Source organism: Ambystoma mexicanum, chromosome 13, assembly GCF_040938575.1.
Source record: "Ambystoma mexicanum isolate Mex_15411 chromosome 13, UKY_AmexF1_1, whole genome shotgun sequence".
Taxonomy (NCBI): domain Eukaryota; kingdom Metazoa; phylum Chordata; class Amphibia; order Caudata; family Ambystomatidae; genus Ambystoma; species Ambystoma mexicanum.
In genome coordinates, this window is record NC_090938.1 from 814,822,988 (window position 1) to 814,850,803 (window position 27,816).

Here is a 27,816-nt window from a genome sequence, read left to right on the forward strand (position 1 = left end):
TCCATGGCAACACCCAGCTATTGTATGACTGCTGTCATGCTTTGCCCATGTGCAGTGTGTTTGGTCAAAAGACCTTTAGTTGTCAGCAATAAAATACCATATCATACCATTTTAAATCACACACTATTATGTCGTGTCATTCTAAATCAGCCCGTTATCAGACTGTATTCTACATTACCCCACATCTATCACCCTATGTCTTCATTGACTCCATATCAATCACTCCATCTGCCACTGCATCACTCCTTATCACACCTGTATACGATCAGTAAAGGAAGAGTCCGCTGAGAGTTCTATACAATGGAATGTTTTATTGAAACGCTTCCAGGTAAAGTCATCCAGTTCCGGGTCAAGTGTCATTCATCATAGAATTGTGGTAGGTCAGCACCTGCAATGATTGTGTGTTCACTTCCTGTTTTGGTGATGGTCACCATGTATATCACACCCCCACTGGATCCATCACGTGACATTGCCAGAGCCAGCGCTGGGGAGGAATCAGAAAACATGTACATGTTACTGCAAGAATGGGAGGCATGACCATGGCTGAAGTGTGCTTTATACATCCCATGTAACTTGACATGTGAGCATTACTCGAGTTATAGGAGGCACGTGCCAGTGAATAAGATAGATAACAGATCATTAATGTAAGTCAGGAAGCACACAGAAGAGTTACTGCAAATCTGAGAACATGCAAGCCTTCCGCAATCAAGGGAACATGTTAGCGTGCAGGTCATGGGCACGTCAACATATGGGAGATATTGCAGGGTATGGGGCATCCAGTCCAATACTGTAAATCAGAGGGGTACCTGAGCATTAATGTCAGATAGGAGGGGCGCACACATGTGTTACTGCAAATCTCGGGACATACAAGCCTTCTGCAATCCAGGGGGCATGTCAACATGTGGGAGGTATTGCAGATCAATGGCATGTCAGCATGTGGGAGATACTGAGGCCATGGGGCATTCAAGCCAATACTGTAAATCAGAGGAGTACCTGAGCATTAATGTGAGATAGGAAGGGCACGCACACACACACACGTGTTACTGCAAATCTGGGAACATGCACACCTTCTGCAATTCAGGGGGCATGTCAGCATGTGGGAGATATTGCAGGTCATGAACATGTCAGCATGGGGGAGATATTGCAGGTCATGGGCATGTCACCATGTGGGAGATATTGCAGGCCATGGGGCATTCAAGCCAATACTGTAAATCAGAGGAGTACCTGAGCATTAATGTGAGATAGGAAGGGCACACACACACACACACACGTGTTACTGCAAATCTGGGAACATGCAAGCCTTCTGCAATCCAGGGGGCATGTCAGCATGGGGGAGATATTGCAGATCATGGGCATGTCAGCATGGGGGAGATATTGCAGGTTATGGGTATGTCAGCATGGGGGAGATATTGCAGGTCATGGGCTTGTCAGCATGGGGGAGATATTGCAGGTTATGGGTATGTCAGCATGGGGGAGATATTGCAGGTCATGGGCTTGTCAGCATGGGGGAGATATTGCAGGACATGGGCATTTCAGCATGGGGGAGATATTGCAGGTCATGGGCATGTCAGCATGGGGGAGATATTGCAGGTCATGGGCATGTCAGTATGGGGGAGATATTGCAGGTCATGGGGGAGATATTGCAGGTCATGGGCATGTCAGCATGGGGGAGATATTGCAGGTTATGGGTATGTCAGCATGGGGGAGATATTGCAGGTCATGGGCTTGTCAGCATGGGGGAGATATTGCAGGACATGGGCATTTCAGCATGGGGGAGATATTGCAGGTCATGGGCATGTCAGCATGTTGGAGATATTGCAGCTCATGGGCATGTCAGTATGGGGGAGATATTGCAGGTCATGGGCATGTCAGCATGGGGGAGATATTGCAGATCATGGGCATGTCAGTATGGGGGAGATATTACAGGTCATGGGCATGTCAGCATGGGGGAGATATTGCAGGACATGGGCATGTCAGCATGGGGGAGATATTGCAGGTTATGGGTATGTCAGCATGGGGGAGATATTGCAGGTCATGGGCTTGTCAGCATGGGGGAGATATTGCAGGACATGGGCATTTCAGCATGGGGGAGATATTGCAGGTCATGGGCATGTCAGCATGTTGGAGATATTGCAGCTCATGGGCATGTCAGTATGGGGGAGATATTACAGGTCATGGGCATGTCAGCATGGGGGAGATATTGCAGGTCATGGGCATGTCAGCATGGGGGAGATATTGCAGATCATGGGCATGTCAGTATGGGGGAGATATTACAGGTCATGGGCATGTCAGCATGGGGGAGATATTGCAGGTCATGGGCATGTCAGCATGGGGGAGATATTGCAGGTCATGGGGCATCCAAGCCAATACTGTAAATCAGAGGAGTACCTGAGTTTTAATGTGAGATAGGAGGGGCACACGCACACACACACACGTGTTACTGCAAATCTGGGTACATGCAAACCTTCTGCAATTCAGGGGCATGTCAGCTTGTCCGATGTGATAGGAGAGATGAGGAGAGGAAGGCAGATTGAGGATGGGTGGCCAGGGGTGGTAGGAGGATGGAAGGGGGGAGGGGGAAAGTGGAGTAGAGAGTGCTCAGGATGTCCGGGTTTTAGCAGTGAAGTGGGTGGCCAGTGCAGTGCAGGGGGCCTGAGAGGGGAGAGGCGTGGTGGAGACTGCAGAAGGATGAGCTAGTTCCTTGCAGATTTTAAAGAGTTCAGCCGTGTTGTTGGATGCTCCAGAGATGCGAGCCTGGATGTGGGCTCTCTTCTTGGAGCGAATGTAGAGACGATATTGCCTTTGGAGAAGGCGACAGGCCAGTTTGTCAGAGGATGAGCTTGAGGTCTGCCACTTCCGTTCCGCAGCTCTGCACTTGCACTTAAGGGCTTCAAGATCAGACTCGTACTGGTTGTTGCGCTTGGTAGCATGTTTCAGGCGAATCCTCATGACTGGGGCAAGGATATTGAGAGTGTTGGTGATGGCGAGGTGGAGGTTGCTAAGGGCAGCATCGGAGGTAGAGTCTGCGGTGGGAGGGGAGGGGGGCCAAGGTAGATGTGAAGGCAGCAGCTGCATCGGGCGAATGTCAGAGAATGAGGTTGGCAGAGCTGGGGGAGGTGAGGCTAGGGGGTCGAGAGGGCCCAAGTGGGAGGATAGAAGGGAGTGGTCTGTCCAGGAGAGAGGGGTGGCGAGAGGAGGGGAGAGCAGAAGATCAGTGTGGATGAAGGCCTCGAGAGTGTGTCCAGCTGAGTGGATGGGACCAGTGGGGAGAATACAGAGGGAGAGCGAGGTACAAAGGTCACAGAGGAGAGTGGTAGCTGTGATTGAGGAGTCAAGGTGGATGTTGAAATCACCAAGTAGGAGGAGTTTAGCGGTAGATGACAGGAGCGAGGAGGAGAAATCCACCCATTCTGAGAGGAACAGTGAGATGGAGACAGGTGGTCGACAGATAGTGGAAATGGGCAAGGATGAGGTAGGAGAGATGACCAGCTTGCAGACCGGGCTCTGAAAAGAGTATGGCTGGGTGGGTATGAGGAAAGAAGGGACCCACTCAGGGAAGATCAGGCAACCCCACTGCCATCTCGGTTGGGGCATGGCTTAGAGATGATCTTGTAGCCGTCAGGGAGAAGGGAGTCAAAAGCAGTGACTGAGCTGGCCTTGAACCATGTCTCGTGAGATTAAGGATGTGGAGGTCCATTCAAGGGGGAGGCAGAAGTCAGCAGAGTGTTTGATTCAAGCATTCAGTGCCTGACTTCGCCTGACCTTGTTACTGGGACATTCATAGAAAGAGTAAAGTTCCTTTGAATGTAGTTGTTTCGTCGGTATGGTTTATGATGGGAAAAGCATTGAGAGGTCTGGGGAAACCAGGGGTCTGGTTGACAGTAGGCTAAGGGGATGTCAGGTAAGGGGTTGTTTGGAAAGGGGGCATGCTATGTCTCACGCTTGGGTAAACCCTCCCCAATCGCAAGGGACCCTCCACCCAGGTGATCCTCCCTCGCTAGCCCGCTCACAGGGGCGGGATCCAAAAGCGATGGCCCAGCCCTGGCCACCTGTTTGGTTGGTCCCCGAGATCAGGAAGGGAAAAACACCCTGATTTGTTACACCCCGCAAATGTACATAAGCTCAATTACTAAACTGGTTGCGAATACATGGGACAAATTGGTGATGAAATACGGTATTACTTCGTTTCCATACCCTTTGACACCAATATTTCTTTACCCAAGGTTCTCTCTGTGAATGCAGCGGGGAGCTTTGCGTAAGCGCTAGGTGGGGGGTTGCCAGAGACTGAGGGACATGGTTGCAGGGCAACCCGTCAAATCATTTATAGAGTGCAAACAGGGGTTTAGAGTCGATGAGAGGGAAGGATTGCATTACTTCCAATGAAGGCACTGGATCTCGAACTCAGAGGTTGAGGCTGCAGCCACTCGGCCGCTCATCTCTTTAGAAAAATATATTATGACTCATGACAGCTTTAAGGGATTGATTTTGGGTCTATACAGAACGCTGGTGGTTGTGGGACCCCAGAAGACCTGGCCGTATATAATGATTACATGGGGGAAAACCTTAGGGAAGGAAATACCCTGGGAACAATGGGACATCCTCTGGAGGGACATCCCCAAAATGGCAAAATCAACCCAATGACAAGAAATGTGGTATACGATTTCATACAGATGGCTCTACACAGCTGCCAGGCTTACAAGACTGTATTCAGAAGCCTCGCAGGATTGGTTGAGTGGGTGTGGGGGTATTGGCACTTGGTTCCATACATGTTGGAATTGCTCCAAGCTTAAAAGACTGTATCCGGAGGCCTCACAGGATTGTTTGAGTGGTTGTGGGGGTATTGGGGCTTGGTTCCATATATGGTGGAATTGCCCCAAGCTTAAAAGACTGTATCCGGAAGCCTCACAGGATTGTGTGAGTGGGTATGGGGGTATTGGCACTGGGTTGCATATATGGTGGAATTGCCCCAAGCTTAAAAGACTGTCTCCGGAAGCCTCACAGGATTATTTGAGTGGGTATGGGGGTATTGGCACTTGGTTGCATATATGGTGGAGTTGCCCCAAGCTTAAAAGACTGTATCCGGAAGCCTCACAGGATTATTTGAGTGGGTATGGGGGTATTGGCACTGGGTTGCATATATGGTGGAATTGCCCCAAGCTTAAAAGACTGTCTCCGGAAGCCTCGCAGGATTATGTGAGTGGGTATGGGGGTATTGGCACTGGGTTGCATATATGGTGGAATTGCCCCAAGCTTAAAAGACTGTATCCGGAAGCCTCACAGGATTATTTGAGTGGGTATGGGGGTATTGGCACTGGGTTGCATATATGGTGGAATTTCCCCAAGCTTAAAAGACTGTATCCGGAAGCCTCACAGGATTATTTGAGTGGGTATGGGGGTATTGGCACTGGGTTCCATATATGGTGGAATTGCCCCAAGCTTAAAAGACTGTCTCCGGAAGCCTCACAGGATTGTTTGAGCGAGTGTGGGGTTATTGGCGCTTGGTTCCATACATATTGGAATTGCTTAAAAGACTGTGGGCCTCATTACGACCCTGGCGTTAACCATGGCGCTATTAGCGCCATGGTTGACACCGGTAAATTACCAACTCCGCCATGGTAAATGGCGGAATTACCGCCCCATTTCAAGGTTGGCGGGGCGGTAATTCCCCATTCACCATGGGCCCTTCCCCATTCCCATTTTTGCCCCCATAATGGGGAAGGCGCTAATTACGGCACCGTAAATTACGGTGACGTAATTAGCTCCTAGGTCCCTTTGCGGGTTGGTTTTTTAACGCCTGCTAAAAGCAGGCGTTAAAGTGCAACCCGCAAAGGGACCTCGTAATCAGGCGTTAAGGGTTTAATGACGCCGACAGCTTTTACGGCGCTGTTAACCCCTTAACGCCTGGGTTGTAATGGGGCCCTGTATCCGGAAGTCTCACAGGATTGTATGAGTGGGTGTGGGGGTATTGGCACTTGGTTCCATATATGGTGGAATTGCCTGAAGCTTTGTTTGAGTGGGTGTGGGGGTTTTGGCACTGGTTCCATAGAAGGTGGAATTGCCCCAACCTTAAAAGACTTTGGGCCTCATTACGACCCGTGCGGAATGGGTTAATGGGTGCCGCTAATGGTTGTGGTCTCGTTAACACCATTCTGCACGATTACGAGGTTCGCTCGCGGGACCCGATGTGGACGTCTGGTTTTACCAGATGTCCTTACAGGGTCCCGCGAGGGGACCAGGGAGCTAACAACGGGCCGGCCGTAATCGGCCTGTTGTTAGCTCCCTCCCCCATTCCCATTGAGCCCTAAGGGGGCTCAAATGGGAATGGGGAAGGTCTGAGGCCGGGTTCTTAAAAGGAGAAATTACCGGGCCCTCCAAACTTGAAATGGCCCGGTAATTCCCCATTCAGGGAACCCGGACCCGGTTTTGGTGGCAGCCATGCCGCCAATAGCGGCATGGCTACCGCCAAAGCGGTAATGAGGCCCTGTATACGGATGTTAGGGAGAATTCTCTTCTAAGGCTAATTTCCCTTACCTATAGGGTCCCCCAGCAGCTTTGCTGGATTTGAAGGGTTTCTTTTTTTCTCTTGCTAAGAATGAGACTCTTTTTTCCCACTCTTAGACCTGTTGCTGATGTGCGCCTTAGGCTATTTTTTGTGCTTCTGGGCTATGGGGTTCTTCTTACTCTCATAGGTATCATCTTTATGCATGTGTGTTACACAGCACCCTCAGTGCAGTAACGCAGGGGCGTCATCTCGACCCCCAAATATAGACTCCATACCCTGGGACCGACTACTGTCTCCCAGGGCATGTAAAGTCCCCATTGACTTCACTAGTCAATAGTTATGAACAAAACCAGTATAACCCATCTTACTATGGAAGTACTGGGAAGGGTTAATAGTTTTTCCCTGGTGTTCATTTTCGAGAGGGTACCGTACAGTCCCTCTCTCCAAAATGTCTGGCTGGTGGCAGTGGTTACTACCGTAAATATTCGACCGCAAATATTTTCCTATGGGATTTACCCATTGTTCGAGGCTACCACTTTTACTGACAGCCTCTAACATACCGCCGGATTATTTTAATATTAATTTGACTCTGGTAGGTTTTTATTGCCAGATCTTTGATATTAATTCTTTCTTGTGTCTTTCTTTGTAATCCTAACCTAGGTCGGGGATCCTTTGTTCGTCCTTTTGGCAGGCTTCTGCACAGAAGCCCTCCTTTCGGCACCACTGAGTCTGGGGTAGACAGGATGTGTGGGAGGGGGAATAGGCACCCTGGACAGGGTAACCTAGGCAACCCAAGTCACACTCTGCCCTGATAGGCTGGGGGGTTATCCCATCAGGATAGCCACCCCACTATGTGAGTGACAGCTAGGCAGTATGAATGGGGGTCTTTCTGCATAAAAGCAGGGTCCTGAGGACTGGAGGACAAGACGTTGCCACTGGAACTAAGAAACGGAAGAGGAGAGAAGCTGAAGACATCTGCAACGACTTAACCACCGGTGAAGCCCTGCTGCAGATCCTCACCACTTTTCTCCAACGACTCGAGAAGATCTTCACCTGCAAGAGTCTTCTTCCCTTGAGCTGGTGGAGGCAAACAGTTCGCCAATCGCCTTCCAGGACCTGCCTTGGTCGAATTGCCAGTGCCAAGCACTAGGAGACCGGATAGCCAGGCACCCGTCCACCACGACCGCCATTTAAAGGAGCGTACCTTTTATTCCATTTTGGCAGCACCGCGGCTGGTTTCATCCCTGGGCAGAGCAGTAACTCGAACCTTCCTCCATGATGAGAGCCTCTCTTCCTCTGCTGGATCTCCCGAAATGCAGGAACTGCCAGGAACTACCGCCACCACATGAGCCTCTTCCACTTTCAAGGTACATTGTTCCGCCAGGCCTCCCGTTTCGAGAGGTACTGCTAAAGGTGTTTTAAATCCTTTACTTACCTCCAGGGTTGGCCACCCCTTTCGTCTAACATTATCATTTTACATCTGCAACCGCCTTTTCAATGTGTTAAACAAAGACTTCACTGCAGCTACTAGAACATTTTTTTGAACCTAGGCACTTTGCCTCGTACCACTGACTCTGGCACATCCCTATTGACTCTGGCTAAATCTGTTACTACTGCCTTCTCTGGATTACTTTTCACTAAAAAATGTGTTGGTGCACCTAACTTCTTATAACCACCTTTTCCTTCCCCTTTATATATTGTGAAGTGCCATTTTGCTCAGTTTTCACCTAAGTATTGCTGATGCTAAAGTACTGCCTTGCCTAACTTGTTCACAATCCAATTGGGACGTGTTGCTGGTGTGTTTAGGAGTCTAAACCTGTATAACTTGTCCTTTCCCTCCCTCTGAAGAAATTGTGAGAGTGCCATTTCTGCTTGGTTTACACTGTGCCGTTTTGCTCAGTTTTCACTCTTGCTCAAACTTGTCTACAATTTAAATAGGGAGTTGTGTATACTTTTCTTGACTGTTTTAACTTGCTTTAAGGATAGTGATTTGGGTGTACACTTAAAAGTGTGTAAAATAAATATATATTCTTTTGATACAAAGCTTATGTCAGTGTTTCCTTGTTCCATAGTACTGTAGACCTATTGTGTAAATCCTGAATACTGCTCATCTCCCTCTTGAGATAAGTCTGACTGCTCAGCCACAGCTACCAACTAAATCTTTGTGGTACAGACTGATAACAAATGGTATTTATTGCATATACCTGGAGTCTTAATCTTCTGTAGTGCTCCCTAAGGGAACTGCACAGGATTCTGCCTAACACCGGAAGCCTCACAGGATTGTGGGTGTGGGGGTATTGGCACTTGGTTCCATATATGGTGGAATTGCCCCAAACTTAAAAGACTGCATCCGGAAACCTCACAGTATTGTTTGAGTGGGTGTGGGGTTATTGGCACTTGGTTCCTGTTATGAAGATGGCACAACACAGGAGGCAACTCTTCATTAAGTGTTTATTTAAGTTAAATGATATAAAAGACCCCCAACAGCAGCAGGGAGCCACCAGCAATCGCATATAACTTCAACTGACAAAACATAGAACGTTAGGAATAACATAAGTAAACACTGGTTTTGTGACCACACTAGAACTTGGAACAGTGAACCATTCTATGTGTTATTAACCCTCTCTGTACATAGCTCTTTCTCCATGAGAGCACATTATAACACATCTTCCTCTTTTTCACAAAACTCACTCACAAAACATTAACACCTTCAAATGTGACCTCTTTTCACCGTAGCAATTCTATCCTTATTCCAGACCTGTCCACCCGCTACATGCACCGCACCTTTTAGCACAGCAACCACCCTGACAGGATCTGAATATACCGAATCACCCTTTTTTTACAACACCTTTCTTTATTCTTACCCAATCACCACACTCTACTTGCAATTCCTTTCTTCCTCTTCACTTATTTTCACGCATTACCCAATCACTTTTTCTTTTTCAACACATTTTCCTCACCTCATCAATCACTACATCCGACTCTCTACTCCTCCCTAACCATGGAGGACATGTCATAGAGAAAGGTTTTCGACCCCTCATGAGTTCGAATGGACCTAAACCAGTAGTGGCATGGGGCGCCATACGCAACACCCACATCCTGTTGTGGATGGTCACCATTTTATCGAAACCGCACTCTTTCCCCATGCGGATGCTTTCCATCACGCATCTGTTCAACCTTTCGACTACCCCATTGGTTTCAGGATGATAAAGAGCAGCTCTTTTGTGTCTTATCCCTCACTTCTTCAGATAACTCGGAAAGCATCCACCCGTAAACTGGGTACCATTGTCTGTAAGAACACTCTCTGGAAGACCCTCACTCGCAAAAATCCCTTGCAACACATTCACCATGCTTTCCCCCGAGAATTCCCTCACAATTCTAAAATCAGACCACCTGGAGAATAGATCAACCACCAGCACCACAAATCTCCCCCTAACATAGCGCAAGTCAACAGGTCCCAGAATGTCCATGGCTATGCCACTCCAGACGTTAGACGGAACACCAACATCCACCAGAGGCTGCTTCCTAACTTCAATCCCCTTTCCACTCTTAATGGAGACATGTGACACTCGCTTAAACATCTCTCGACATCTTTGTCAAATCCCGGCCATCAATAGTCTGATCTCAATACACCCTTAGTTTTAGAGATGCCAATATGACCACTATGTGCTAAGTCAATAACTTTGGCACGAATACCCGCTGGGACCACCGCTCTCTCCCATCTGAGCAAAATGTCATCAGCAACTCACAGTTCATCTTTCACCTCCCAATAAGGTCTTTCTCCTACCGTCAATTCCGACTTGTTGGGCCAAACTGATGTTAACACATACGTCATCACCTTTTTAATTGCTTCATCCTTTCTTATTTCTGTTAGCCACTCCTCCTTAGACACAATCCCTTCAGTGTTCACAAACACCATCTCCATGTCAACATCCTCCTGCACGTCCCGTGTCACAACTCTTATTCTCGACAAATGATCAGCCAGAACGGTCTCTTTCCCAGGAATTACTTCCATTCTAAAACTATGAGCTTGCATCCTGGTAACCCATCCAGCTACTCTGCGTGAGACTCTATCCAAACCTCTGCTCTCAAAAATAACCTTCAGGGGTTTGTGGTCCGTCCGAATCACAAAGTCCACTCCCCATACAAAGTTTCTGAAACGCTCAACTGCCCAATAGCATGCCAGGGCTTCTTTTTCAAAAACAGAATATCGTAACTCTGCACCTTTCAGACCATGTGATGCATGTGCTATCACTACTTCTTATCCATCCTCTTGTTTCTGGGAAAGAACGGCACCTAGACCACCCTCACTGGCATCTACGGTAATGATCGACAATCTCTTTGTGTCAAAACATCCTAAAGGCCGAGCTAGATCTATCTCCTCCTTAATTCTTAGGAACTCCAACTCACAAGCTCGGCTCCATATGAAATCAGCACCTTTCCTTAAGATTTTCCTCATTTCCAGAACTTTTGTGGCATAATTTTCTATGAAATTTTGGTAAAATTTGGTCGAAAATGAACATAGTTCACCTTTAGTGGCTGGCCTCTCAACTTCTTTTATGGAATTCACAATGCTCTCCTTGGGCTTCACACCCTCACTCGACACCTCATGACCTAAATAATCCACCTTGGACACAGCAAACATGCACTTTTCTTCCCTTAAAGTAATGCCCCTTTCTTCAAAAATCTTCAATACTCTATCAAGGGTTTTATCGTGTTCTTCTAAGGTTTCTCCGCATATTAACACATCGTCTTGGAAGCAGAAAACTCTCTTCACACACCTGAGCAAACGATCCATGATCTTTTGAAACACTGACGAGGCTGATACCAGCCCAAAAGGCATCCTCCTAAATTGATACACGCCTTCATGTGTAATAAATGCAATGAGTTTCTGACACTCTTCTTCCAGTTCGACCTGGTGATATTCTGATGCCATATCGAGTTTCGAGAACATTTTGCCTCGCCCAAACATTGTTAACATCTCACCCATGTTCGGCAAAGGGTGCCTGTCAACCATCACACATTTGTTGAGTTCGCGCATGTCTATACACAATCTCAAGTCACCCGAACTCTTTTTAACAACTACAACAGGCGAAACCCACTCCACACCTCCTGCTTTCTCAATAACGCCCATCTTTAACAATTTATCCATCTCTTTTTTGACACCTTCTCATAAGGAGAAAGGTACAGGTCAAAGTTTTGCAACAACAGGTGTACTGCCCCTTTTTATGATGATTTGGTGCTGAAACCCCTTCACTCTCCCCAAGGTTTTGTTGAACACTTTACCATGCTCTGCTAAATAAGTACTTGGAGTGATGCAAGGTGAAGTTACTTGTAATACCTGTTCTACCTGGTTGGGATCTAGTCTAATTCCTAAATTCTTTTGCTCCCTCCATCCCAGTAAGGATTGCCCTTTCTTAGTAATGTACATTTTACCATCACATTTGCGTCCCTTGATCTCAAATTTACTCCAATTGTAACCCAACAACTCAATCTTATCCTGATTATAACTTCCTGGATTTATATCAGGTTTTATTTAATTGGACACTTCGCCCTTCAACTCCTTTTCAAATACGCTTCTTGATACTAAAGTAATCTTTGAACCAGAGTCAGCCATCATGGAGACTTTGTGGCCATTCACGCTCAGCACAGCATATGGACGCTAACAATCATCCACACTCTCACTCTCGGATGTGACATTTACAGTGTTGACAATAACATTTTGCAACGGAAGTGTAATTTCTTCCTCCGATGATCTTCTTCTTCATTCACATACAAAACCTTCCTTTGATTGAATTGTCCATATTGATAGTTTTTACAACAGTTCGTGAAATGCCCCTTCCTTTTGCATTTCGCACATGTGGCTCTGCGACCAGGACATACAACTGATGAAGCGAAATGCGTACTACTCGTGCACCGAAAACACAGTCTCTCATCTTTTTTTTCTGTTCTCTGTGGAGGTTCCTGGCTTCTTTTCTCTTCTTCAGTTACACGATTCGTCTGCTTGCCTTTCCCCCTTCTTTTACTTTTCCCATCCACCACATTCAGGAGCTCCATTTTACTCTCCCTTGTTTCTCCCGTTTCATTTTTGGATAGTTTAGCCACACAAGCCAAGGAGTCTTCCACTTGTCTAGCAATATCTAATACTTCATCCAAGTTGGGTTCATCCCTTAGCCATAACTCTTCACGTATCTTGTTGGACCTGCAGTGCGTCTTGAACTGGTCACGGATATGTTTGTCAAAAGCCTCTTGGAACTTGCAAGATAAGGCTAGATGTCGCAGCGCCGTCACATACTCTTCCACAGATTCCCCTTGGGCTTGTATGCGCATCCGGAAATTAGAACGTTCCAATATAGTGCTCGTTTTAGGATTAAAATGCTTGTCCAGCTTCATCAGAGCCAAATCAAATTCATTCACAGCATCACCCCCGCCATCCCCTAATGGCTGGGGAAGTGTCTCATAAATTCTCTGTCCTTCATATCCTAAAAAGTGTAGGAGAAGTGCTAACTTCCTTTCGTTGGAATAAGATGTCCCGCCAGCTGCCTTCATGTAATGCAAAAATCCTTTGCGCCACTGAGCCCACAGAATCTTCGCTGGACCTGGAGTTGGCATAAAAATTGGAGGTCCAGCTATTCCCGGTAGGCCCGCCATGCTCCTATGGAAGTTGCTTGTGCCTCTATACTCGCACACTCACACAGAGACACTGACTGTGAATCCGGGTGGATTTTTCAACTCAGTTTACTTCCCCCTTTAAAGGCAGTATATATATATATATATATATATATATAAGAATGGCTAATGTGCATTCACTTCTCACAAGTCTGGTAGATGGACGAGCAACTGCTCAATTTGGCTGTGGCTTCAGAAGCTATGTTTCACTCATATGCTTCACTTATCAGCGCGTGCTTCCATGAGCAGCAGCTCTGCCTGCACGCAACTTGCTGAAACACCTTCACTTCACTTATTTGTGGTGGTGTGTGCAATCATGTACAGCAACACTGCATGCGCTCAATTCTTGGGTCCCCACTAGTCCTTATGGCTCGATAAGGCGGCTGACTTCAATGAAGATACATTATGTCCTACGAGCGCATTTGGTAAAAGAAATTCCTTCGCAAGACACGAGCGAACGTTCAGGGTGCGCCTCTATTCCGCTTCGTACGGTACCTCTCCTTTCCCACGCAGAAGCTAGCGCGGCTGAATCACTGCTTTAGTTGCCGGGCCTCTCCTTTCCCACGCAGGAGCTAGCGCGGCTGAATCACTGCTCTCGCTGCCGGGCCTCTTCTTTCCCACGCAGGAGCTAGCGCGGCTGAATCACTGCTTTAGTTGCCGGGCCTCTCCTTTCCCACGCAGGAGCTAGCGCGGCTGAATCACTGCTTTAGTTGCCGGGCCTCTCCTTTCCCACGCAGGAGCTAGCGCGGCTGAATCACTGCTTTAGTTGCCGGGTGTAACGCTCACCTGAATCCCTCGGAGGCGCAGGTCTGGGCTGGGGGTTCTCGGAGTCTTCTAGAGTCACGCGCAGGCCTCGAATGCCACCCTGGAAAGGCCCTTTCCTCACTGAGATCTTGATCTGAAGGGTGAGGTGTCTGCAATTATGAGAGCAAGGGGTTAATATGGATATATAAGCCCGACTGGGCAAGCTGCCTCCCCTTCCTGGTACTCCCCAAGTAGTTCGTAGGCTAAATGTGCTCACCTTATGTAGGTGAAAGCGGAGCTCTCCATCCTGCGTCTGTGCAGGGGCGCCGAAGCCAGTTACTTCACTGGTTAATTGTCCAGCCTCTTGGTTGCAGAGGATGAAGATTTGGAGCAAGGCCGTTGTTAGCAGCACGAACGGCGGTTGCTTGAATATGGAGGTCCGGAGAGCGATGGAATGGCGAAGGTATTGCAGGCAAGTAAGTAGAAAATGTCAATTCGAAGTTAAAAGCACTTCTTAATGTCTCTTTTCCTTTTTCAGGTCGCAGAAGCAGCTGGGTAGAAAAATGGATGTCGAGGAATGCGCCGATGAGTGAGAAAGATGAGAGCTGCCCAAAATACGTGCGTATAGATGGAGTTTTGTATTTCTTAATGATGTCCTTTTGTTTTGCAGATGCGAGTAGCAGCGTCGGCGGAGGCGAGAAGAATGCAGCGCAGGTAAGGAAAGTTTCACGGAGGTTTACTAACCAATGTCTTTGCTTCCACAGGTTGCCGGAAAATGGAAAGCTGCAGCCCGTGGCTTGAGATCCACCGATGGACTGGGTAAGTGCTGCGCTGGTTTTTATCTCGTGCTAACCTGGTGTTCTTTTCCCTTTTCAGAGGCTGCTGAAGACGAAGATGGTATTTCAGAAGGTAAGATTGCGGATTTCTCTTCCCCAGATGCAGAAGTTGAAGATTCTCTGGAGCTGACACGGTGAGTGTCCTGCTGCTATTGCAGAATAACGCGAAGCACGTTGCTCTGATCGGGCGTGGTTTAAATAGCTTACTGGAGTGCTTAGGTGTCTCCTTCCACAGCAGCCTCGCCCAGGTAAGAAGTCCCAGCTTCCAGAATAGTTCCAGTATCCAGTCCCAGGGAGTGGTGCTGGCCACACCCAGAAGGTAAAGTAGTTCCAGCCATGGATGGATGAGGATTTCATCCTGCAGGTGAGTGAGCAGCATGGTCTGCAGCAGGTAGGTCCACCCAAGCACCATTCCTTATATCATGAGCCCGGCACGTTCTGTGCCGGGACTGGGTCCCCTTATGAGCCTGGCGCCACTGGCGCCAGGACAAGGTCCATAAGGCCCCTATGGGAGCCGATGGGTGCCTGGAAATGAAGTTGTGACCCAGCTTCCGAGGCAGTTGGGCTAAACCTGACTCCTTGGAGGTTGCGGTCATGACAGCACCCCCCCTCAAGGCCCCTCCCAAGCTTGTCTTTTCCGAAGGTTTTGGCTTGTTGGGAAAAGCCCGATTAAATTTTCGGACTAGACGAGGTGCATGTACATATTCTGAGGGTTCCCAAGATCTCTCCTGGGGTCCATATCCCTTCCAATCAATCAGGTAGTATAGTTTTGATTTGGAAATTTTGGAGTCCAAGATGTCTCGAATTTCAAATTCGGATTCTCCGTCAACTTGGATTGGCTCAGGAGGTTTAGTCAAACGGGTTCCGGGTTGTACAGGTTTCAGGAGAGAAACATGGAAGACAGGATGTATCTTCATTCGAGTAGGTAATTCTAGTTTGACAGCCACTGGGTTAATCACGGCCGTGATCGGGTAGGGTCCTAAATATCTTGGGTTGAAGGTGCGTGGCCCTTTTAAAGATAAATGTTTAGTGGACAGCCAGACTTGATCTCCTTTTTGATATTGAGGAGCCTCTTTTCGATGTTGGTCTGCTCCTTTTTTGTATGATTCTTTAGCTCGTTGAAGATGAGCTGTGGGTTCTTTAAATGCTTGAGTTATCGTCGCATGCAGATGGTCAACAGCGGGTGTTCCGAGAGCTTGAGGTGGGTCCAGGTTTGAGGTTCGAGGATGACTTCCATACAGCAGGAAAAAAGGGGTTTTTCCCGTCCCAGAATGGATTGAATTATTGTAAGCGTATTCAGCAATCCAAAGGACATCCTTCCAAGTACCCTCGGATTGATGCAACATGCAGCGCAGATATTGTTCTAAAGTTTGGTTAGTTCTCTCAGTCTGCCCGTCAGTTTGAGGGTGATGGCTGGTGGAAAGTCATACATCAATTTGTGCTAAACGACAACAACTCCGCCAAAAATGGGAAATAAATTGGCTCCCTCGGTCAGAGATTAGTACCGAAGGGAAACCGTGCAACCGGACAATGTTTTCAAGAAATTCTCGGGCTAGAATGGAAGCTGTAGGTAAACCCTTCAGTGGGATAAAATCAGCCATTTTTGAAAAAAGGTCCACGATCACTAGAATTGTGTTGTATCCGGAGCAAGGGGGTAAATCCGTGATAAAATCCATCGAGAGCGTGTGCCAAGGGCCTGGTGGAATGTCTATTGGACGTAGTAATCCTCCTGGTTTTTCCTTCTGACGCTTGTTTTGTGCGCAGATACCACAAGAAGCCACAAACTCTTTAACATCTTTCCTCCAAGATGGCCACCAAAAATGCCTTTTAATTTTCTCTGAGGTTTTGGCAACTCCAGGATGTCCTTCCATTAGAGAATCATGGTAGCAGGTGATGACCTGTTTTTGTAAGTCAGCGCAGGGTAAGAATAGTCTTCCTTGGAAATACAATAGGTTCTGATCTATTGCAAAATCATTTCCTTTCAATTGCCAATTCGATGAGTCTTCGGGAGTTATTAGTTGATTGACCCTTGCTTTAATCTCTTCGAGGGATAGTGTGTTGATTGCTCCTAGTATCTTTTGTTCAGGAATTATTGGCACCGGCTCCGGATTAGCTGTAAATTCGTCTACCCCTATCCGGGAAAGGGCGTCTGCTTTTCCGTTCCTAACGCCTGGTCGATATGTGATTACAAAATCGAATTCTGCGAAGAATAAAGCCCAGCGTAGTTGCCTCGAAGATTGAGCTTTAGCTGACTTCAGGTACTGGAGGTTACGGTGATCCGTGATTACAGTTACTGTGTGCCGGGCTCCCAAGAGATAATGCCGCCAGGCCTTAAAGGCGGACTTAATTGCCAAAAGTTCTTTGTCTGTAATTGTGTAGTTGATCTCAGGGGCCGAAAATTTGCGAGACCAAAAGGCTACAGGGTGTAACTGGTGCGTTTCGGGGTCTCTTTGTGACAGCACCGCCCCCATTGCAAGACTGCAAGCATCTGTCTCGACGATGTAGGGAAGTTCTGGACGGGGATGCCTTAAGACTAGAGCAGAGATACATTTGGCTTTTAATTCTTGGAAGGCTTGTTCGGCTTCTGGAGTCCACTCAAATTTTTTATTCTTTTTCAGAAGAGCCGTGATAGGTTGGACTACCCGAGAGAATTCAGGAATGAACCTTCGGTAAAAATTAGCGAAGCCCAGCATGCTCTGTACACCTTTCACGGAAGTTGGGGAAGGCCATTTGGTGATAGCATCCACTTTTCTTGAGTCCATGTGAACTCCGTTGGGTGATAAGATGAACCCTAAAAATTCCACTTCCTTTGCGTGAAAGGTGCACTTCTCCAGTTTAGCAAACAAGCAGTGTTGGCGAAGTCTCTGTAAAACCGCTGTGACGTGTCTACGATGATCAGTTTCTGAGGCTGAGTATACCAGGATGTCATCAATATAAACGACTACGCACACATCAATAAGTTCTCTGAGGACATCATTCATGAAAAACTGGAAAGCGGCCGGTGCGTTACATAGTCCGAAGGGCATTACTTGATACTCAAATAATCCATATTTAGTGCGAAAGGCCGTCTTCCATTTGTCGCCCTCCTTAATGCGTACCAAATGGTAAGCTCCTCTGAGGTCTAACTTTGTGTATATGCAGGCGCCTTTTACCTGGTCCAATAATTCAGGAATCAAGGGCAACGGGTATCGGTTTTTGACTGTAATCTGGTTCAGGGCGCGATAATCGATACAAGTTCTTAGGTCACCTTCCTTTTTCGGGACGAAGAACAAAGCTGAGGAAGCCGGGGATTTCGAGGGGCGGATGAATCCGTTAGCCAAGTACTGGTCCAAGTATTGCCTGAGATGGAGGTTTTCTGGTTCAGTGAGGGCATATATTCTACTGCACGGAGGGGTGGACCCAGGTATTAGGTCTATCTGGCAGTCGTATGACCGATGCGGAGGCAGGGTGTTGGCTTGATCTTTCTGAAAGACGTCGCTGAACTCTTGGTATTCCAGAGGTAATCGGGGGTCCTCGGAACTGATGGCTGCTAGCTTGATTTCGGGCTGAGGATAACAGGTTGAAGCGCATTCTGGAAACCGAATTACCTTGGCTCGCCAGTCTATCTGAGGATTGTGCTTTTCCAACCAAGGCATTCCCAGAATCACCTGAAACTGCGGGGCCTTGATTACATCAAACACGATCTTCTCCCGATGTCCGTCTTGACATAACAACGTTACCTCCATGGTGGTATGAGAAACTGGTCCGGAAGCTATTTCAGTACCATCCACTGTAGTGATTACGTCCTTTACCATCTTGGGACGTAGGGGAAGATCCATCCTGGTAGCCAAGTCTTGGTCCACATAATTACCGATTGCTCCGCTATCAATGTATACTTTGATAGCATGCATGCGATCTGGTCTATTGGGACTTATGAGGACCATAGGCATTACCAAATGCGAGGTCAAGGAACTGGTTTTAACGCTCGGCAAGCGGACCTCTATGCTTGTCGGGCGAGGTCGTTTCCCGATTCCAGTTTCTCTGCATTTTTATCAGAAGCTCCTACGGTCTTCTTGACCGGTTTCACTGAGCAATCACGAAGGAAATGTCCAGAATTCCCACAGTATAGGCACAGCTGTAATTGCCTTCTTCTTTCCCGTTCTTTCTGAGTTAATGGTCCTTTTACTACTCCTATTTGCATTGGTTCCACGGAGTCATTCCCTTTAGCGGAGCTCTGAGGTCTTGAAAGTACCCGGGTTTCAAATCTGGATCGATCGGTCTTCCTGTTCTGTAGCCGATGATCTAATTGGACTACTAGGTCGATATAATCTGAACAGTCTTGCGGCGGATTAACCACCTGTGCTAAAACGTCTTTAAGTTCCCCACGTAGACCTCTGTAGAAGAGCGTGATTCTCTTATCTTCAGGCCACCTGGTCTCAACCACCAGTCTATTAAAGGACGCTATGTAAGCCAGGAGATCCTGATTACCTTGTCTGAGTGATAGGAGTTCATTGTCCAAGGCCTGCCCCTGTGAATGTCTTGCGAACAACTTTTCCATACTGGTCTGAAAGTCTTGAAAGTTATAGAGGAGCGGGTCATCCTGTGTCACGAGAGGAATGGACCAATCTGCAGCACTACCGCTAAGATAGAAAAGTACAAACGCTACCTTGGCTTGGTCCGTTGGGAATGCGGCGGGTCTACACAGAAAGTGCAAGCGGCATTGATTGATGAATACTGCATATCGCTTTGGATCACCGGAAAAACGTTCGGGCGGGGCCAAAGGCACATTCCCTGGTAGATTAATTTGCACCGGATTACTTGAGGTTGTAGGAGTGCAGCCCCCTCCATAGGGAGGCAGTGGCGTCTGTCCCGCTTGAGCCTGTAGCAACTGTCTGGCCAGATCATCCGTCCGTTCCTTGGCAATGATCAACTCCCTTCGTAAAGCGTTTGTTTCTTGGCGAGATGCGTGTACTTCTGCCCTTAGTTCCCCAAGCAATTGAGCCAGTTGATCTGTGTCCGAGGTTTCCATTGCGCCTGGGTGGGAAAATTGCGGTAGGCTTCGCGTTCTGTACCTGAATCCCTCGGAGGCGCAGGTCTGGGCTGGGAGTTCTCGGAGTCTTCTAGGGTCACGCGCAGGCCTCGAATGCCACCCTGGAAAGGCCCTTTCCTCACTGAGATCTTGATCTGAAGGGTGAGGTGTCTGCAATTATGAGAGCAAGGGGTTAATATGGATATATAAGCCCGACTGGGCAAGCTGCCTCCCCTTCCTGGTACTCCCCAAGTAGTTCGTAGGCTAAATGTGCTCACCTTATGTAGGTGAAAGCGGAGGTCTCCATCCTGCGTCTGTGCAGGGGAGCCGAAGCCAGTTACTTCACTGGTTAATTGTCCAGCCTCTTGGTTGCAGAGGATGAAGATTTGGAGCAAGGCCGTTGTTAGCAGCACGAACGGCGGTTGCTTGAATATGGAGGTCCGGAGAGCGATGGAATGGCGAAGGTATTGCAGGCAAGTAAGTAGAAAATGTCAATTCGAAGTTAAAAGCACTTCTTAATGTCTCTTTTCCTTTTTCAGGTCGCAGAAGCAGCTGGGTAGAAAAATGGATGTCGAGGAATGCGCCGATGAGTGAGAAAGATGAGAGCTGCCCAAAACACGTGCGTATAGATGGAGTTTTGTATTTCTTAATGATGTCCTTTTGTTTTGCAGATGCGAGTAGCAGCGTCGGCGGAGGCGAGAAGAATGCAGCGCAGGTAAGGAAAGTTTCACGGAGGTTTACTAACCAATGTCTTTGCTTCCACAGGTTGCCGGAAAATGGAAAGCTGCAGCCCGTGGCTTGAGATCCACCGATGGACTGGGTAAGTGCTGCGCTGGTTTTTATCTCGTGCTAACCTGGTGTTCTTTTCCCTTTTCAGATGCTGCTGAAGACGAAGATGGAATTTCAGAAGGTAAGATTGCGGATTTCTCTTCCCCAGATGCAGAAGTTGAAGATTCTCTGGAGCTGACACTGTGAGCGTCCTGCTGCTATTGCAGAATAACGCGAAGCACGTTGCTCTGATCGGGCGTGGTTTAAATAGCTTACTGGAGTGCTTAGGTGTCTCCTTCCACAGCAGCCTCGCCCAGGTAAGAAGTCCCAGCTTCCAGAATAGTTCCAGTATCCAGTCCCAGGGAGTGGTGCTGGCCACACCCAGAAGGTAAAGAAGTTCCAGCCATGGATGGATGAGGATTTCATCCTGCAGGTGAGTGAGCAGCATGGTCTGCAGCAGGTAGGTCCACCCAAGCACCATTCCTTACATCATGAGCCCGGCACGTCCTGTGCCGGGACTGGGTCCCCTTATGAGCCTGGCGCCACTGGCGCCAGGACAAGGTCCATAAGGCCCCTATGGGAGCCGATGGGTGCCTGGAAATGAAGTTGTGACCCAGCTTCCGAGGCAGTTGGGCTAAACCTGACTCCTTGGAGGTTGCGGTCATGACAGCGGGCCTCTCCTTTCCCACGCAGGAGCTAGCACGGCTGAATCACTGCTTTAGTTGCCGGGCATCTCCTTTCCCACGCAGGAACTAGCGCGGCTGAATCACTGCTTTAGTTGCCGGGCCTCTCCTTTCCCACGCAGGAGCTAGCGCGGCTGAATCACTGCTTTAGTTGCCGGGCCTCTCCTTTCCCACGCAGGAGCTAGCGCGGCTGAATCACTGCTTTAGTTGCCGGGCCTCTCCTTTCCCACGCAGGAGCTAGCGCGGCTGAATCACTGCTTTAGTTGCCGGGCCTCTCCTTTCCCACGCAGGAGCTAGCGCGGCTGTATCACTGCTTTAGTTGCCGGGCCTCTCCTTTCCCACGAAGGAGCTAGCGCGGCTGAATCACTGCTCTCGCTGCGGGCCTCTCCTTTCCCACGCAGGAGCTAGCGCGGCTGAATCACTGCTTTAGTTTCCGGGCCTCTCCTTTCCCACGCAGGAGCTAGCGCGGCTGAATCACTGCTTTAGTTGCCGGGCCTCTCCTTTCCCACGCAGGAGATAGCGCGGCTGAATCACTGCTTTAGTTGCCGGGCCTCTCCTTTCCCACGCAGGAGCTAGCGCGGCTGAATCACTGCTTTAGTTGCCGGGCCTCTCCTTTAACACGCAGGAGCTAGCGCGGCTGAATCACTGCTTTAGTTGCCGGGCCTCTCCTTTCCCACGCAGGAGTTAGCGCGGCTGAATCACTGCTTTAGTTGCCGGGCCTCTCCTTTCCCACGCAGGAGCTAGCGCGGCTGAATCACTGCTTTAGTTGCCGGGCCTCTCCTTTCCCACGCAGGACTAGCGCGGCTGAATCACTGTTTTCGCTGCCGGGCCTCTCCTTTCCCACGCAGGAGCTAGCGCGGCTGAATCACTGCTCTCGCTGCCGGGCCTCTCCTTTCCCACGCAGGAGCTAGCGCGGCTGAATCACTGCTTTAGTTGGCGGGCCTCTCCTTTCCCACGCAGGATCTAGCGTGGCTGAATCACTGCTTTAGTTGCCGGGCCTCTCCTTTCCCACGCAGGAGCTAGCGCGGCTGAATCACTGCTCTCGCTGCCGGGCCTCTCTTTTCCCAAGCAGGAGCTAGCGCGGCTGAATCACTGCTTTAGTTGCCGGGCCTCTCCTTTCCCACGCAGGAGCTAGCGCGGCTGAATCACTGCTCTCGCTGCCGGGCCTCTCCTTTCCCACGCAGTAGTTAGCGCGACTGAATCACTGCTTTATTTGCCGGGCCTCTCCTTTCCAACGCAGGAGCTAGCACGGCTGAATCGCTTCTTTAGTTGCCGGGCCTCTCCTTTCCCACGCAGGAGCTAGCGCGGCTGAATCGCTGCTTTAGTTGCCGGGCCTCTCCTTTCCGACGCAGGAGCTAGCGCGGCTGAATCACTGCTTTAGTTGCAGGGACTCTCCTTTCCCACGCAGGAGCTAGCGCGGCTGAATCACTGCTCTCGCTGCCGGGCCTCTCCTTTCCCACGCAGGAGCTAGCACGGCTGAATCACTGCTTTAGTTGCCGGGCCTCTCCTTTCCCACGCAGGAGCTAGCGCGGCTGAATCACTGCTCTCGCTGCCGGGCCTCTCCTTTCCCACGCAGGAGCTAGCGCGGCTGAATCACTGCTTTAGTTGCCAGGCCTCTCCTTTCCCACGCAGGAGCTAGCGCGGCTGAATCTCTGCTTTAGTTGCCGGGCCTCTCCTTTCCCACGCAGGAGCTAGCACGGCTGAATCACTGCTTTGTTGCCGGGCCTCTCCTTTCCCACGCAGGAGCTAGCGCGGCTGAATCACTGCTTTAGTTGCCGGGCCTCTCCTTTCCCACGCAGGAGTTAGCGCGGCTGAATCACTGCTTTAGTTGCCGGGCCTCTCCTTTCCCACGCAGGAGCTAGCGCGGCTGAATCACTGCTTTAGTTGCCGGGCCTCTCCTTTCCCACGCAGGAGCTAGCGCGGCTGAATCACTGTTTTCGCTGCCGGGCCTTTCCTTTCCCACGCAGGAGCTAGCGCGGCTGAATCACTGCTCTCGCTGCCGGGCCTCTCCTTTCCCACGCAAGAGCTACCGCGGCTGAATCACTGCTTTAGTTGGCGGGCCTCTCCTTTCCCACGCAGGATCTAGCGTGGCTGAATCACTGCTTTAGTTGCCGGGCCTCTCCTTTCCCACGCAGGAGCTAGCGCGGCTGAATCACTGCTCTCGCTGCTGGGCCTCTCTTTTCCCACGCAGGAGCTAGCGCGGCTGAATCACTGCTTTAGTTGCCGGGCCTCTCCTTTCCCACGCAGGAGCTAGCGCGGCTGAATCACTGCTCTCGCTGCCGGGCCTCTCCTTTCCCACGCAGTAGCTAGCGCGGCTGAATCACTGCTTTAGTTGCCGGGCCTCTCCTTTCCAACGCAGGAGCTAGCACGGCTGAATCACTGCTTTAGTTGCCGGGCCTCTCCTTTCCCACGCAGGAGCTAGCGCGGCTGAATCGCTGCTTTAGTTGCCGGGCCTCTCCTTTCCGACGCAGGAGCTAGCGCGGCTGAATCACTGCTTTAGTTGCAGGGCCTCTCCTTTCCCACGCAGGAGCTAGCACGGCTGAATCACTGCTTTAGTTGCCGGGCCTCTCCTTTCCCACGCAGGAGCTAGCGCGGCTGAATCACTGCTCTCGCTGCCGGGCCTCTCCTTTCCCACGCAGGAGCTAGCGCGGCTGAATCACTGCTTTAGTTGCCAGGCCTCTCCTTTCCCACGCAGGAGCTAGCGCGGCTGAATCTCTGCTTTAGTTGCCGGGCCTCTCCTTTCCCACGCAGGAGCTAGCGCGGCTGAATCACTGCTCTCGCTGCCGGGCCTCTCCTTTCCCACGCAGGAGCTAGTGCGGCTGAATCACTGCTTTAGTTGCCGGGCCTCTCCTTTCCCACGCAGGAGCTGGCGCGGCTGAATCACTGCTTTAGTTGCGGGGCCTCTCCTTTCCCACGCAGGAGCTAGCGCGGCTGAATCACTGCTCTCGCTGCCGGGCCTCTCCTTTCCCACGCAGGAGCTAGCGCGGCTGAATCACTGCTCTCGCTGCCGGGCCTCTCCTTTCCTACGCAGGAGCTAGCGCGGCTGAATCACTGCTTTAGTTGCCGGGCCTCTCCTTTCCCACGCAGGAGCTAGCGCGGCTGAATCACTGCTTTAGTTGCCGGGCCTCTCCTTTCCCACGCAGGAGCTAGTGCGGCTGAATCACTGCTTTAGTTGCCGGGCCTCTCCTTTCCCACGCAGAAGCTAGCGCGGCTGAATCCCCGCTCTCGCTGCCGGGCCTCTCCTTTCCCACGCAGGAGCTAGCGCGGCTGAATCACTGCTTTAGTTGCCGGGCCTCTCCTTTCCCACGCAGGAGCTAGCGCGGCTGAATCACTGCTTTAGTTGCCGGGCCTCTCCTTTCCCACGCAGGAGCTAGCGCGGCTGAATCTCTGCTTTAGTTGCCGGGCCTCTCCTTTCCCACGCAGGAGCTAGCGCGGCTGAATCACTGCTTTGTTTCCGGGCCTCTCCTTTCCCATGCAGGAGCTAGCGCGGCTGAATCACTGCTCTCGCTGCCGGGCCTCTCCTTTCCCATGCAGGAGCTAGTGCGGCTGAATCACTGCTTTAGTTGCCGGGCCTCTCCTTTCCCACGCAGGAGCTGGCGCGGCTGAATCACTGCTTTAGTTGCCGGGCCTCTCCTTTCCCACGCAGGAGCTAGCGCGGCTAAATCACTGCTCTCGCTGCCGGGCCTCTCCTTTCCCACGCAGGAGCTAGCGCGGCTGAATAACTGCTCTCGCTGCCGGGCCTCTCCTTTCCTACGCAGGAGCTAGCGCCTGAATCACTGCTTTAGTTGCCGGGCCTCTCCTTTCCCACGCAGGAGCTAGCGCGGCTGAATCACTGCTTTAGTTGCCGGGCCTCTCCTTTCCCACGCAGGAGCTAGTGCGGCTGAATCACTGCTTTAGTTGCCGGGCCTCTCCTTTCCCACGCAGAAGCTAGCGCGGCTGAATCATTGCTCTCGCTGCCGGGCCTCTCCTTTCCCACGCAGGAGCTAGCGCGGCTGAATCACTGCTTTAGTTGCCGGGCCTCTCCTTTCCCACGCAGGAGCTAGCACGGCGGAATCATTGCTTTAGTTGCCGGGCCTCTCCTTTCCCACGCAGGAGCTAGCGCGGCTGAATCACTGCTTTAGCTGCCGGGCCTCTCCTTTCCCACGCAGCAGCTAGCACGGCTGAATCACTGCTTTAGTTGCCGGGCCTCTCCTTTCCCACGCAGGAGCTAGCGCGGCTGAATCACTGCTTTAGTTGCCGGGCCTCTCCTTTCCTACGCAGGAGCTAGCGCGGCTGAATCACTGCTTTAGTGGCCGGGCCTCTCCTTTCCCACGCAGGAGCTAGCGCGGCTGAATCACTGCTTTGTTTCCGGGCCTCTCCTTTCCCATGCAGGAGCTAGCGCGGCTGAATCACTGCTCTCGCTGCCGGGCCTCTCCTTTCCCATGCAGGAGCTAGTGCGGCTGAATCACTGCTTTAGTTGCCGGGCCTCTCCTTTCCCACGCAGGAGCTGGCGCGGCTGAATCACTGCTTTAGTTGCCGGGCCTCTCCTTTCCCACGCAGGAGCTAGCGCGGCTGAATCACTGCTCTCGCTGCCGGGCCTCTCCTTTCCCACGCAGGAGCTAGCGCGGCTGAATCACTGCTCTCGCTGCCGGGCCTCTCCTTTCCTACGCAGGAGCTAGCGCCTGAATCACTGCTTTAGTTGCCGGGCCTCTCCTTTCCCACGCAGGAGCTAGCGCGGCTGAATCACTGCTTTAGTTGCCGGGCCTCTCCTTTCCCACGCAGGAGCTAGTGCGGCTGAATCACTGCTTTAGTTGCCGGGCCTCTCCTTTCCCACGCAGAAGCTAGCGCGGCTGAATCACTGCTCTCGCTGCCGGGCCTCTCCTTTCCCACGCAGGAGCTAGCGCGGCTGAATCACTGCTTTAGTTGCCGGGCCTCTCCTTTCCCACGCAGGAGCTAGCGCGGCTGAATCACTGCTTTAGTTGCCGGGCCTCTCCTTTCCCACGCAGGAGCTAGCACGGCGGAATCACTGCTTTAGTTGCCGGGCCTCTCCTTTCCCACGCAGGAGCTAGCGCGGCTGAATCACTGCTTTAGTGGCCGGGCCTCTCCTTTCCACGCAGGAGCTAGCGCGGCTGAATCACTGCTCTCGCTGCCGGGCCTCTCCTTTCCCACGCAGGAGCTAGCGCGGCTGAATCACTGCTCTCGCTGCCGGGCCTCTCCTTTCCCACGCAGGAGCGAGCGCGGCACGCAGGAGCTAGCACGGCTGAATCACTGCTTTAGTTGCCGGGCCTCTTCTTTCCCACGCAGGAGCTGGCGCGGCTGAATCACTGCTTTCGCTGCCGGGCCTCTCCTTTCCCACGCAGGAGCTAGCGCGGCTGAATCATTGCTTTAGTTGCCGGGCCTCTCCTTTCCCACGCAGGAGCTGGCGCGGCTGAATCACTGCTTTAGTTGCCGGGCCTCTCCTTTCCCACGCAGGAGCTAGCGCGGCTGAATCACTGCTTTAGTTGCCGGGCCTCTCCTTTCCCATGCAGGAGCTAGCGCGGCTGAATCACTGCTTTAGTTGCCGGGCCTCTCCTTTCCCACGCAGGAGCTAGCGCGGCTGAATCACTGCTTTAGTTGCCGGGCCTCTCCTTTCCCACGCAGGAGCTAGCACGGCGGAATCACTGCTTTAGTTGCCGGGCCTCTCCTTTCCCACGCAGGAGCTAGCGCGGCTGAATCACTGCTTTAGTGGCCGGGCCTCTCCTTTCCACGCAGGAGCTAGCGCGGCTGAATCACTGCTCTCGCTGCCGGGCCTCTCCTTTCCCACGCAGGAGCTAGCGCGGCTGAATCACTGCTCTCGCTGCCGGGCCTCTCCTTTCCCACGCAGGAGCGAGCGCGGCACGCAGGAGCTAGCACGGCTGAATCACTGCTTTAGTTGCCGGGCCTCTTCTTTCCCACGCAGGAGCTGGCGCGGCTGAATCACTGCTTTCGCTGCCGGGCCTCTGCTTTCCCACGCAGGAGCTAGCGCGGCTGAATCATTGCTTTAGTTGCCGGGCCTCTCCTTTCCCACGCAGGAGCTGGCGCGGCTGAATCACTGCTTTAGTTGCCGGGCCTCTCCTTTCCCACGCAGGAGCTAGCGCGGCTGAATCACTGCTTTAGTTGCCGGGCCTCTCCTTTCCCACGCAGGAGCTAGCGCGGCTGAATCACTGCTTTAGTTGCCGGGCCTCTCCTTTCCCACGCAGGAGCTAGCGTGGCTGAATCACTGCTTTAGTTGCCGGGCCTCTGCTTTCCCACGCAGGAGCTAGCGCGGCTGAATCACTGCTTTAGTTGCCGGGCCTCCCCTTTCCCACGCAGGAGCTAGCGCGGCTGAATCACTGCTTTAGTTGCCAGGCCTCTCCTTTCCCACGCAGGAGCTAGCGCGGCTGAATCACTGCTTTAGTTGCCGGGCCTCTCCTTTCCCGCGCAGGAGCTAGCGCGGCTGAATCACTGCTTTAGTTGCCGGGCCTCTCCTTTCCCACGCAGGAGCTAGCGCGGCTGAATCACTGCTTTAGTTGCCGGGCCTCTCCTTTCCCACGCAGGAGCTAGCGCGGCTGAATCACTGCTTTAGTTGCCGGGCCTCTCCTTTCCCACACAGGAGCTAGCGCGGCTGAA

The 27,816-nt window shown here is 51.1% G+C and overlaps 1 protein-coding gene across 1 annotated transcript in view; it reads right to left on the reverse strand.

Moving 5' to 3' along the window:
• Positions 1-291: 291 nt before the first annotated feature.
• The window catches only part of LOC138522055 (proteasome subunit beta type-9-like), a 126,153-nt gene continuing 98,628 nt past the window's right edge, over positions 292-27,816 (reverse strand). The window contains exon 5 of the mRNA XM_069635285.1: positions 292-484. Coding sequence (XP_069491386.1) covers positions 440-484 — 45 coding nt within the window. The 3' untranslated portion in view covers positions 292-439. The remainder of the gene's footprint in view (positions 485-27,816) is intronic.